The sequence below is a fragment of the Dasypus novemcinctus genome, chromosome 23 (assembly GCF_030445035.2).
Source record: "Dasypus novemcinctus isolate mDasNov1 chromosome 23, mDasNov1.1.hap2, whole genome shotgun sequence".
Lineage (NCBI taxonomy): Eukaryota > Metazoa > Chordata > Mammalia > Cingulata > Dasypodidae > Dasypus > Dasypus novemcinctus.
The window spans coordinates 18,377,352-18,389,539 of record NC_080695.1 but is presented as its reverse complement, the minus strand read 5'-3'; the positions used below and the strand labels follow the sequence as shown (position 1 = coordinate 18,389,539).

The 12,188-nt window shown below is 53.6% G+C and overlaps 1 protein-coding gene across 1 annotated transcript; it reads right to left on the bottom strand.

Moving 5' to 3' along the window:
* Positions 1–272: 272 nt before the first annotated feature.
* VPS37D (VPS37D subunit of ESCRT-I) lies at positions 273–4,189 on the bottom strand. The gene is made up of 4 exons (XM_058285930.1): positions 3,922–4,189; positions 2,507–2,678; positions 1,953–2,035; positions 273–1,364 (listed from the first exon to the last, which is right to left on the bottom strand). Exons 1-4 carry the CDS (start codon positions 4,057–4,059, stop codon positions 1,002–1,004), a joined length of 756 nt encoding a protein of 251 aa, XP_058141913.1. The 5' UTR covers positions 4,060–4,189; the 3' UTR covers positions 273–1,001.
* Positions 4,190–12,188: the final 7,999 nt, after the last annotated feature.

The following is a 12,188-nucleotide window of genomic DNA, read 5'->3' as shown; positions in this document are numbered from 1 at the left end:
AAGAAGGTGCATGCAAGTGAGGCAGAAAGGAGCGGAATGTGCTTGTGGCCGGGAGTGCTGGCAAATTTAGAATTAGGAAAGACTCGTGGGCTGGTACTCAGAGAAGGCTTCGTGTAAGAGGCAGGAGCGGTGCAGCAGCTGAAGGACAGCTGGGCTTTGGATGGGCAGAGAGGAAGGGAGGGCATCTGGAGAGGAGGCGCAGCAGCTGAGCTGTGGAGGCAGCGACGGCGGAGTGGCTGGCAGAGGGAGCAGAGAGGAGGCGGGCAGCAGCGTCAGCCTCATCATCACATTTATTGACGGCCCCCGGGAGGCGGGGCTGGGGACAAAACATACAAAGACAAGGACCTGCCCTCAAAAAGGTTCCATTCTAAGGAGACGGGGGACAGAAAAATACAGAATGGTCTTTCCTGGGGATGGCCCACTCTCACCTGTGCAGGTCAGCAGCCCCTGGCCTACCTGGCCCCCGGTTCTGGGGCCCGATGGGGCTTGGAGTAGCCCCAGGACTATGGTGTCCCTGGCCCTGTGGCTGGGACCTGACCACCTGGCTCCTAGGTGGTGGCCCAGAGCTGGGGAAAAGGTAAGCTCGGGATAGGATGGAAAACGCTCCCACTGACCTTGGTGTTGTGCGAGCCCAGGGGAGTGGTGGGGCACCATGGGCCCCCTAGGCAGGGCCCCTCTGCGGGAGGCGGTCATCTTCCCGAGCCCCCTGGGTGAGTAAGGTTCTCTAGGGGGCTGGCCCGTCGCCCCGGGGGGTCCCATCGGGGGAGGCAGAAAAGGCAGTTTCCTCAGCGCCAGAGGCACAACACCCTGCCCGCCCCGCCCCGGCCCTCTCTGGGCATCTTCCAGGTGACCCTCCTCCCCAGCTCAGCCTCCAGGGCCAGGGCCTGCCCGAGGCCAGGGGGAGGGGCCTGCCCCTCCCCCCACCCAGGCAGTGGGGGTTGGAGGAGGAGCCACGCATTAAGTTTGTCTGGGCCCCCCACCGGGGGGCCGTACCCTGAATCCTACCGGTGGGGCGGCTCTGGCTGCGAGGGCCGAGGGCTCAGCAGCGGGGCTGGGCCCAGGGGGCCCCCCGGGGAGCCCTTCAGCGGGGGCACTGGGCGGGAGTCCAAGGGGGGCAGGCTCCGGGGCACTGCCGGGGGCCCCCGCGCGGCTCCGGTGGGCAGGACAGCTGCCGCGGGGAAGGGCTTGGGGGGATCCGCCGCAGCAGCGGGGGCTGGCTGGGCAGCCCGCTCCCGGCGCCGCAGCAGCTCCTGCAGCTTCTCGGCCTGGGTCCGCCTCAGGTGGGCCAGCGCGCGGCCGCGCTGGAAGGCGGGCAGGAAGGCCTCCAGGCTCTGCTCCCCCAGCAGCAGCTGCTCCATCTGCTCCTGGGACGGGAGGGAAAAGCGTTTGACAGGAGCAGGTCCAAAGGCTGGGGCTGGCCCTCTCTCCCTCCCCTACCCCGAATCCCCTCCCCTGGTGGCCACCCCTCAGCTGGGTAGCAGGGCACCTGACTTGCAGCTGGGCCTGCCTCAGACTTGCTGTGTCTGCAGACAAATGTCCTCCACTCTCAAGCCTTGATTTCCCCCCTTATAAAATGAGGGCACCATCACCACATGTGCTGGGTCAGAGGTGCAGGGCCCAAGACCGGGATGCAGCTCAAGTACAGACTTAAGTGCATCTCATCAAGGCCAAGGTCTCCTCTTCCCCTAACCCAGCAGCTCACTGAGTTTCCCACTTCCAGCCCAGCACTAAGAGGTCTCTCCCAGTTCCTGGGTGGTCCCTGCCCTGCACTACCCTGAGACGTCCACAGGGAGCCAGGAGAGAAGCCACAGGTGGGGAGGGTGTGGACAGCAATGCTCCCCGCGCTCCTGTGGGCTGCACACTCTGGAAGACTTCCTGGAGGAGGGATGCCCTGAGCCCAGGGCTGGGATGGGATGGGACTCTGGCCCTGTCCCCAGGACCACCAGCCTCACCTCAGCCTCCTGCTCAGCTTCTTCCAGCTCTGCCTGCAGCCAGCCCAGCGCACAGTGGGGGCTCCAGCGATGTACACTCTCTTCTGAGGGCCACAGAGGGACGGCGTGAACAGCCCCTGCCCTCTGAGCCCATCGCCCGGGACGGACAGGCCCAAGCGCAGGGTCCAATCCTGACTCTCCCACTGTCTCAGATGTTCTAGGCTGCCCTTCCCCGCTTGGAGCCTCTGTTTCCCCACCTGCACGCTGCCTGTGTGAGCAGCTGGTGCACAGCGCTCCCCCCAGGCTCTGCCCTCAGCCCCAGTGCAAAAGAGAAAGCAGGTGCTCAGTCTCCTGGGGCAACCCAGGCCCCCCCACCCCTGCTCTACTCACCTACTGCTCACTTCCCCATCTCTGTTTTCCAGGAGGCCTGGAGCAGCGACCCTCAAATTTGTCAGGGAATAGTTCTGCCCGAGTTCCACACTTCAGAGCCGGGCACTTCCCAAGCGACAACCAGCCAGATGGCCGGCTGCCCCCCACCCGCCCACCCAGGGCAGTTCTCCGAGCTGCCTCCTCACCCAGTCGCTGCAGCTTGTCAGCACAGTTCTCAGCCACCTCGCGCAGCTCCTGGTACTTGATGGCCAGGGCAGCCCGGCCCATCTCCAGGCGGGGCCGCAGTGCCAGGTTCTCCTTGGCCAGCGCGTAGTTGGAGGCCAGGCATGCCTCGCGCTCCAGCTGCAGGCCCTGGAACTGCCGGCAGAGAAGAGCTGAGGCCTGCTCGGGGGGCGAGGCCCCGGCGTTCAGGTGCAGGGTTGCCGGAGGCCAGGCTTGGCCTTGAGCCACCTCCCCCTGTGGCCCTGGACAGGGCACCTCGCTGCTCTGGGCCTCGGTTTCCTCTTCTCCAAAAGCGTTCTAAAAGCGCCTACCTCCCAGCGTTGTGCGATCTAAGTGAGGAAAACTATGAAGGCTTCTACAAATGTTAGTTAATTTTTAATTTTTCAATTAATATGTCTGCCCCGGTCCCTGAGGAGCCCCCCTCCCTCCTCTGTCCCATTTTCCATGCATGGGCTCTCGTTCCAGGCCTTTGTCTGCTTCCTCCTCAGGTGTTTGTGCTGAACACACCGCCCCCACCCCTCACTCTCCAGAGTGAGGTCCCGCCCTGTCCCTTCATGGAACCCCCTGGCCTCACCTTCTCTTCCCGGCACACCCCCTCCTCCTTGCCCTGCCCTGGAATCCCCACACCCCAAGGAACACACACCCCCTTTCCCTCGCTCCCTGCTTTCCTTCTCGTGCAGAAAGCAGCCCCCTGTCCTTCCGGGCCCTGGAGAAGGCTCCTTGCCTCTGTTTATGGGGGTGCCGAGCCCTTCCCACCTGCTCCTGGAGAAGGCACGACCCCCCCACCCGCCCGCCGCCCTCCAGCACACTTTCCCCTTCGGCCCCCCCAGCCGAGCAGCCCGGGCCTAGCTCCTGTGAAATACACAACTTTCTCTCCTGGCGGCCTACAGAACACACACCTCCCCGCCAGCACCCCTCCCCAGCGGAGGACACAAAGCCTCCCCCTGCGCCCCCAGAATGCGTCCGCCTGCCCCCCAACGGTCCCCCCCAGCCGCCACCCGGGCCCCTACTTCTCCCCGTGGAAGGCGCCTCCCCTTTCTGGCCCTACAGAACGTGGGTGTGCGAGCCAGGGCCCCCCACAACACAGCCGCCCCCTGGCCCCAGAACACACCTCCCCGGAGCATCCGCTGTAGGACACGCCTCGCGGCCATCCCGGGGGTGCACGGGCGCCTCCCCGGGTCCCCCGCGCCCCACCCGCCCAGGCCGGCCCCGGGCGCCCCCTCCCCCGGGGGCGGCTCCGCGGGGCCCACTCGGACGTGCCAGGCTCCCGCGCCCCGGGCGGCCCCGCGGCCCCGCCGGCGCGGCCCTTCGCTCGGCCGCCAGGTCCGCCAGGCCGCGGCCCGGCCCCCGCGCCCCCCGCCGGCGCCCCCCGCGCTACCTTCCTGCTGAGCCGCACGATCCGGTCCAGCTTGGGCTCGTCCTGAAGCAGGTCCCGGAGCTGCCCGGTGCTCAGGATCCCAAAGCGCCCCGGGCTGCCGGGCTCCGGCCCCGCCCGCGCCGCCCGGGCCCGGTACATGCCGCCCGCCCGCGCCCCCAGCTCGGCTGCTGGCTCGGCCCGCTCGGCCCGCTCGGCCCCGGCTCCGCTGCGCTCCGGCTCCGGGATTCGGCTCCGGCTCGGGCCGCGGGCGCCGCTCCGCCGCCAGAGGGCGCCCCGCCCGCCCTTAAAGGGGCCGCGGCGCCGGGCTGGGGCGGGCCGCACCCCCTCCTGGCCCGGCCGCGCCGCGCGGAGCCCGCCTCCGGCCCTCGGGATCGCCGCGCGCACCGACCTTCCTGCCGCCGCCCGGAACTCCGAGCCACCCCTCTGCGCACCCCAGTCTCCCGGCCCGCGTTCGCCACGCCCCCGGGCTCGGACTCGTGCATCCCCGGCGTTGACGATTTGCAGGGCTATGTCACCTCCCCCTCTTGGAGTCACAAAACAATTTTTTGAGTTTGACCCGGCACCAGGCGATCCTGCCCTGCTGCCAACCTGGCAAGTCACTCCCCTTGCCAAGGCTCAGGGTTCTCTTCTGTAAAATGGGGTGACGAGACCCTGTGAGGATTAGAGACGGTGAATGCTGAGAGCCTGACAAGTGGTAATTGAATGCCTAATATGAGTTTATTGTTCTTATAGAGATGAGGAAACAGATTCACAGAGCTGTCACCTCCCCAAAGTCACATTACAGGTGAAAGAGAATTCCCTTCCTCCCGTTTGCTCAGAGAGCACATGCAGCCCTTCCGTGGTGGGTTTTGGGCTAGGCACTGGGGTCTGGGGGGTAAGGTGGGAATTGTCCCTGCCCTCAGGGAGCTCACTGACTGAGGCAGAGTATCCACCAGGCTAACTTTTACAAGATAGAGTGACTGCGCGACCACACGATGGCTTCTTTTCTGATTCCTGTGTAATTCCAGATATGTCACAACTAGGCTTAGCCGGTGCCATTGTTTCCATCTCAGGAAACGGAGACTCAGATTAAGTGACTTGTCTAAAATCAGACAGCAGTGAGTGTGCTTGTTCCGCTGCACGACACTGCTGTGAAAGCACAGCGATAGGTCTGGTGCAATCCAAAAGACTTTCCGGAGGAGGTGACGTTTGACCTGGGTTTTGAAGGATGAGTTGGAGTAGTTCTGAAGTTGCAGGACAAAATAATGGAACCGAAGAGTCCATAAACCAAGGTGTCAGGGTTGAAATATCCCTGTAGGGATTCTCCCAATCTAGCCAGAGCCAGTTGGTCCTGGTGGAGATGTCTAGGAGAGGAGGCAGTCCAAGGCCCGCTGACAGACTGTGAAGGCAACAGCTCTTCCACATTTGTTTATGACAACTGGAATCTGATTTTCCCCTTCAAGACTCAGCTGGGGCATCACCTCCTCCAGGAAGCTCTCTTAATAGCCCCAGGCCGGGTCATGCCCCTCTCCTCTGGGCTCCCACAGTCCCTCTATGCCTCCACCTCAGTCATCTACGTTGGCAAGAACCTCTATCTTTCCTGATATCCCCACTCTGAGCCTCCTGCACCCCTCTCCACCTCCTCAGGGCCCACTACTTCCACTGAGCTTCAGGGGGCTCTTCGACAACCCCCCCCCAGCTGGCCCTCTCTTGACCCCTCCTGCCCTGGGCTCCAGGCCTTCATTCCCCTAAAAGGGGCTGGTCAGACCTGACGGGGGTGGGGGGCTGTTGCCTCAGCTCGCCACCTCTTTCTCACCAGTTGGCCTTTGTTCAGCCCCTGTGGGCCCCTGTTGAATGCTCCCTGGAAACCTTCCCCACACTCCTCAGAACCCCCAAACCCACTCCTGCCCTGCTCAATGGGTAACCCCACTTGCCCAGGATATAGAGAAGCTTCTGTCACTTCCTGCCCTGCCTCCTTGGATTTTCTCTGCATTTGCCCCGTCCTCCTCTTTTCCTGCCCCCTCCCCAAAGGTCAGCCTCTACCATTCCAAGGGAGCCCGTCTGCCCCGGCTGTGGCCCTCACCTTCAGCCACCTCCGCCAAGAGGCCTCCATCTCAGAGGTCGTGTGCCTCTTTCATGCTTACTCTCAGCCTTTAGATCCCTCCCTTTCACACCCACCCACAGGTTTTTTCCTTTGTGCCCCCGTGTCCATTTCTTCACAGCCCCCCTTATTCCTTAATTCAGTCTAACTTTACGCCCCCTCACCCTTCAAGGGCACAGCTCCAGTCAAGGTCATCAAACACCTTCTTACCTCCAGGGCCTCTCTGTTGCCACATTTAACACCCCTGACCACGGTCTCCTTGACCACATAGCAGTCAGCCCAGACATTTGTTCGCCATCAGGTTGGCAAAAGGGAAAAAGTCAGATAACACCAAGTGTTGGTGACGGTGGGAAATGATAGAAATGCTGTGCACAGCTGGTAGGGGAGAGAAGAGATTCACTTTGGAGAGTAATGTGGCAAACTAGTGAATCCAAAGGTGCTCATACCGTACCAGCCAACTCCACGCCTCCGTGGTGGACAGAATTCTGGTCCCCCAAAGGTGTCTATCCTGATCCCTGGAACCTATGAATATGTGGCACTACATGGCAAAAGTGACTTTGCATATGTGACTAAATTAAGAATCTTGGAGAGAGAAGCGGACTTGGCCCAGTGGATAGGGCGTCCGCCTACCACATGGGAGGTTCATGGTTCAAACCCCGGGCCTCCTTGACCCGTGTGGAGCTGGCCCATGCGCAGTGCTGATGCGCGCAAGGAGTGCCGTGCCACGCAGGGGTGTCCCCCGTGTAGGGGAGCCCCATACGCAAGGAGTGCGCCCCGTAAGGAGAGCCGCCCAGCGCGAAAGAAAGTGCAGCCTGCCCAGGAATGGCGCCGCACACACGGAGAGCTGACACAACAAGATGATGCAACAAAAAGAAACACAGATTCCCGGTGCCACTGATAAGGATAGAAGTGGTCACAGAAGAACACACAGCGAATGGACACAGAGAGCAGACAACTGAGGGGGGGAGGGGAGAGAAATTAATAAAAAATAAATCCTAAAAAAAAAAGAATCTTGGAGAAATTATGCTGGTTTATTAGAGTGCATCCCATGTAACCACAAGGGTCCTTATAAAGAGGAGGCAAGAGGGACAGACTTAGAGAAGGTGATATGGCCACAGAAGTAGAGCTCCCAAGTCAAATTTGAAGATGCTGTTCTGCTGGGAAGCGGATGTGGCTCAAGCAATTGGGCTCCCATCTGCCATATGGGAGGTCCAGGATTCAATTCCTGGGTCCTTCTGGTGAAGGCGAGCTGGCCCAAGCACAGAGCCGGCCCTTGCAGACTGCTGGCCCTTGCCGTGAGCTAGCCCAAGCAGAGAGCTGGTGCAGCAAGATGATGCAATAAAAAGAGACACAGAGGAGAGACAATAAGAGACACAGCAGACCAGGGAGCTGAGGTGACACAAGAGATTGAGCACCTCCCTCCCACTCTGGAAGGTCCCAGGATTGGTTTCCAGTGCTGCCTAAAGAGAAGACAAGCAGACACAGAAGAATGCACAGCGAATGGACACAGAGAGCAGACAATGGGGGGCGGAGAGGGGGAAGGAAAAATAAATAAATACATTTTTTAAAATAAAGATGCGATACTGCTGACTTTGAAAATGGAAGAAGAGGCATGAGCCAAGGAATGCAAGCTTCTAGAATCAGAAAAAGTCAGGAAACAGATTCTCCCCTAGAGACTCTGGAGGGATCGTGTCCCTGATGATATCTTGATTTCAGCCCAGTGAAACCCATTTCAGGCTTCTGACTTCCAGAAGTGTAAAATAATAAAGTGGTGTTGTTTTAAGTCATTCATTTTGTGGTAATTTGTTACAATAGCAATAGGAAACTAATACACCCTCTAAGGAATTATTCCTTTCTTGGAGTCGGAGGCAGGGGCAGAAATGTCCATAGCAACACTATTTGCAATCATAGATAACTGGGAACAGCCTACGTGTCCAACCACAGAAGAATGGCAAAGACTGGTGTTCCTTCACACCATGGAATACTATACAGCAGTGAAAATGAACAAACGATAGCCACATGTGTCAAATTGGATGGAACTCCCAGAAGACATTCAGTCTAATACTATTAATATATAGTTTAAAAACATGCAATACTATTCTTCAAATCGTTTGGAGATATGCACAGAGTAAATTATAAAGAAAATACGTGAGAACACTAAACACCAAATTCAGGATTATAATTGGGGGATGGAGGATGGAGGATGGAATCAAGGAGAGGACATGGAATAGTATTGCTACTTTGATTTCATAAGCTGGTTTGGTAAGAACATAAATATGCACTATATTCTTTATATGTTTTTGGTAAGCCCAGAATATTTTATACAAAATTAAGAAGTTTGTTTAGGGTCTATTTTTCGATCCTATTTTTGGAGGCAGACCAACTTGGGCTCTCTCCCACTCTGAGCTCTGTCACTTCCTAACTGTGTGACCAAGAGCAAATGCCTTAATTCCCTGAGCCTCAATTTCATCATCCGTAAAGCGGGTAGCTATAGGATTAGTTGAGTTGATATCGTGGCTCATGTGACACCTGGCACATCACAGGCACTCCCCAAACATCAGCGGCAATGGATTTCTCTTTCTAGAAACCTTCCCTTGGTTTTGAATTCATAAAATTCATCAATGTATGTCGTACAATTAAATGGATTTTAGTATATTCACAGAGTTGTGTAACCACCACACAATTTAGAACATTTTCACACCCCGAAAAGAAACCTTGTACCCATTAGCAGTCACTCCCCGTTTCCCCCAGCCAAGGAAGCCCCTACCCAAGCCCTAGGCAAGCACTACTTTCTGTCTCCGTTGATTTGCCCATTTTAGACATTTCATATAAATGTAATCATACATTGTATGGTCTTTTGTGGCTGGCTGCTTTCACTGAGCACGTTTTCAAGGTTCATCTATGCTGTAACACAGGTCAGAATTCCATGCCTTTTTTTGTGGCTAATCGTCCTCTGTATGGATAGACTGCATTTTGTGTTTGATGGGCATTGGGGTTGTTTCCCCTTTCTAGCTGTTATGAATTGTGCTGCTGTGACCATTTGTGTACAAATTTTTGTGTGGACCACATGTTTTCATTTCTTTTGAGTAAATACCTAGGAATAGAATTGTGGGGTCATATGGTAACTCTGTGTTTAACCTGTGGAAAAACAGCTGCTCCATTTTACATTCCCTTCGGCAATATATGAAGGTTCCCATAGCCTCATCAACATGTGTTGTCTGATTTTTTTATTATAGTCATCCTAGTGGATGTGAACTGGTATCTCTTTGTGGTTATTTGCATCTTCCTGATGACTAATGATGTGGGGCATCTTATTATTATTGTTATATATATTTATTATATATAAATGCTTATTGGCCATTTATGTATCTTTTTTTTTAAGATTTATTTTATTTCTCCCCACCCCCTCGTTGTTTGCACTTGCTGTATCTGTTCATCTTCCTTGTTTCTTTAGGAGGCACCAGTATTCGAATCCCTGCTTTGTTGTGTCTCTCATTATGTTTTTCATCTTGTGTCTCTTGTATCATCTTGTTGCGTCAGCTTGCCGCACCTGCCCGTTACGCCAGCTCGCTGTCTTCATTAGGAGGCACCAGGGACCAAAAAAGAGACCTCCCATGTGGTAGGCAGAAGCTCAGTTGCTTGAGCCATATCTATTTCCCATATATATATATATTTTTTTTGAAGAAATGTCTGTTCAGATATTTTGCCCATTTTTAATTGGGTTGTCTTTCTATCATTTGTAAGACTTCTTTACATATTCTGGAATCAAGTCCTTTATCTGATATATGATTTATAAATATTTTCTCCTAATCTGTGAGTTGTCTTTTCACTTTCTTGATGGTGTCCTTCAAAGCAAAAAAGTTTTTAATTCTGATGAAATCCAATTTATTATTTCTTTTGTTGCTTGTGCTCTAGGTGTCTTATCTAAGAAATAATTTCCTAACCCAAGCTTACAAATATTTACACCTATGTTGTCTGCTACAAGTTTTATAATTTTGGCTCTTACATTTAGGTCTATGATTCGTTTTGAGCTAATTTTTGTATCTGACGTGAGGTAGGACTCCAATTTCATCCTTCTGCATGTGGATATCCAGTTGTCCCAGCCCAGCCCACCTTTTAATCTGGACCTCAGGTGCACAGAAATAGATTAGTCATAATTCTTGTGATTTTATACACTCTTATTGGTCCATATGTGATCCGATTTTATTTCATTTATGTATTTATTAATTTACAGCAAGCATCCATGAGTCCGCCACCCAGCCCCAACAATAACTGATGTCTACCCAGGTGCTCCTACACAAGCTGTACCATTGCCTGCTCCCCACCCCCCCAAAGATAACCACACTCCTGGATTTTTATCATTCCCTTACTTTTATTTTTACAGCTTTATTGAGGTATAATTGATGTTAAATAAAATGAGCTTTTTTTCCAAATTTCTTTCCTTTATTAGAGAAGCTGTGGATTTACAGAACAGTCACGCATAAAATACAGGATTCCCAATACCACCCTATTATTAACACCTTGCTCTGGGGTGGAATATTTGTTACAGTTCATGAAAGCACATTTTTATAATTGTCTATTAACTATGGTCCATGGTATAACTTGGGATTCCCTGCTTGTGTAGTTCCATGGATTTAGGATGTGCAGTTTAACGGGTTTAGGCTTAAGAATCACATTTTTGATACCCCAATTTATTTTTCCTTTATTTAATTTTTCTAAATTAGTATGTATTCTGTATCTACCCTCCTTTAAACCCATCACTATAGTCCATTTTACTATTAATGGAACCCGGCAATATATTAGGCTTCCTTTTTAAAGAAGTTTTGGACTACAGAGAGGTTCAACTATGGCAGGGGAGGAACACTGGTGTGGGATGTTATTGATAGGGGGTACCTGGTTGGGAGGGAGTTCTCCAGGGCATATATACAGGGTACATAAAAATGTTTGGATATTTTCATAGTGGTTTCAGTTAAAAACAACAACTGAGGAAGTGCTGAGTTCCTAGCCAGGGGAGCTCTATCACATTCCCCAATGGAACAGCAACAATCCCCCAAGTGCAATGGCAAAGACCAATAAAGATGGTTGGTCTAACAAAGAGCCATTGATACTGATGGCTAAGATTATGAGCCTGTGTGCCTGAAATAGGAACTAGGCCTAGAGCTACAGGGTGCCTAAGAATTACCTCTTGAGAGCCTCCATGTTGCTCAAATGTAACCACTCTCTAAGCCAAACTCAACATGTAAATGCATTACCTCCCCCCCAGCATGGGACATGACTTCTGGGGATGATCCTCCCTGGTGCTAAGGGATTACTACCAAGTGCCAGCCAATGATATAACCAGAAAAAGACCTTGAATAAAAGGGTCAACTCAAACCAGCAGAATATCTCAGCCTACATGTAATATCAGGTGTTAAAAACTGCTTTTTGACTTTGGATAAAAGGGGGAAATGAAAAGGACAAATGAGTTTATATGGCTATGAGTCTCCAAAAAAGAGTGGGAGGTCACCAGATGGGTAGTGCTTATGCATGCCTCAGCAGGGTACCAGAGACAGCCAAAGTAGATGGAAACCCATGTACTGGTTCTCCTGAGGGCTACAGAGACCCACAGATTCTAGGTCATGGCAGATGACTCTAGAGTTCAGTGCCATGTCAGTTGGTCCCACTTTGGAGTTTGTGTTCCTGAGTGTGATGGAGATGGACTCAGATATGACCTTTCTACACATGCCTCTACTATTACTTTACCAGACCTGTAGTTGGCATTAGGGTTGGTGTATATGCAGGAAACCTAAATCTCTGGACTGTCCATGTGACAACCAGGCCCTGAGTCTCAGGTTTGTTGGATTTACCCTGGCCATCTGGTTTATTGGACTTACCCTGGCCAGCTAACAGGGAAGCGAAGAAGGTCAACCACCACACCAGGGAGCCAAGAGTGCCTACAACTGCAAGCAGGAGAATTGCATCCATCATCCATGTGGAATCTAAGCCCCCTCTTGATGTAGAGAGGGACTGGACATAACCATCCCAGGGTCCACAGGATGGAGGAATAGAGTATGGATTAGAGTGGACTTACTGGTATTCTGCTGGGGAACTATTGTGATTAGTAATGGAAGAAATTGTAGTATTGATGTGGAGAAAGTGGCCACGGTGCTGCTGATGGTAGGGAGAGGGAAGAAGAGATATGATGTGG

Excerpts from the sequence above, each read along its gene's own strand:
- VPS37D (XM_058285930.1), bottom strand. The coding sequence starts at position 4,059 with ATGTACCGGGCCCGGGCGGCGCGGGCGGGGCCGGAGCCCGGCAGCCCG. Across the intron at positions 2,036-2,506 it reads TGACAAGCTGCAGCGACTGG|AAGAGAGTGTACATCGCTGG; the intron begins GTGAGGAGGCAG and ends TGTGGCCCTCAG. Across the intron at positions 1,365-1,952 it reads AAGCTGAGCAGGAGGCTGAG|GAGCAGATGGAGCAGCTGCT; the intron begins GTGAGGCTGGTG and ends CTCCCGTCCCAG.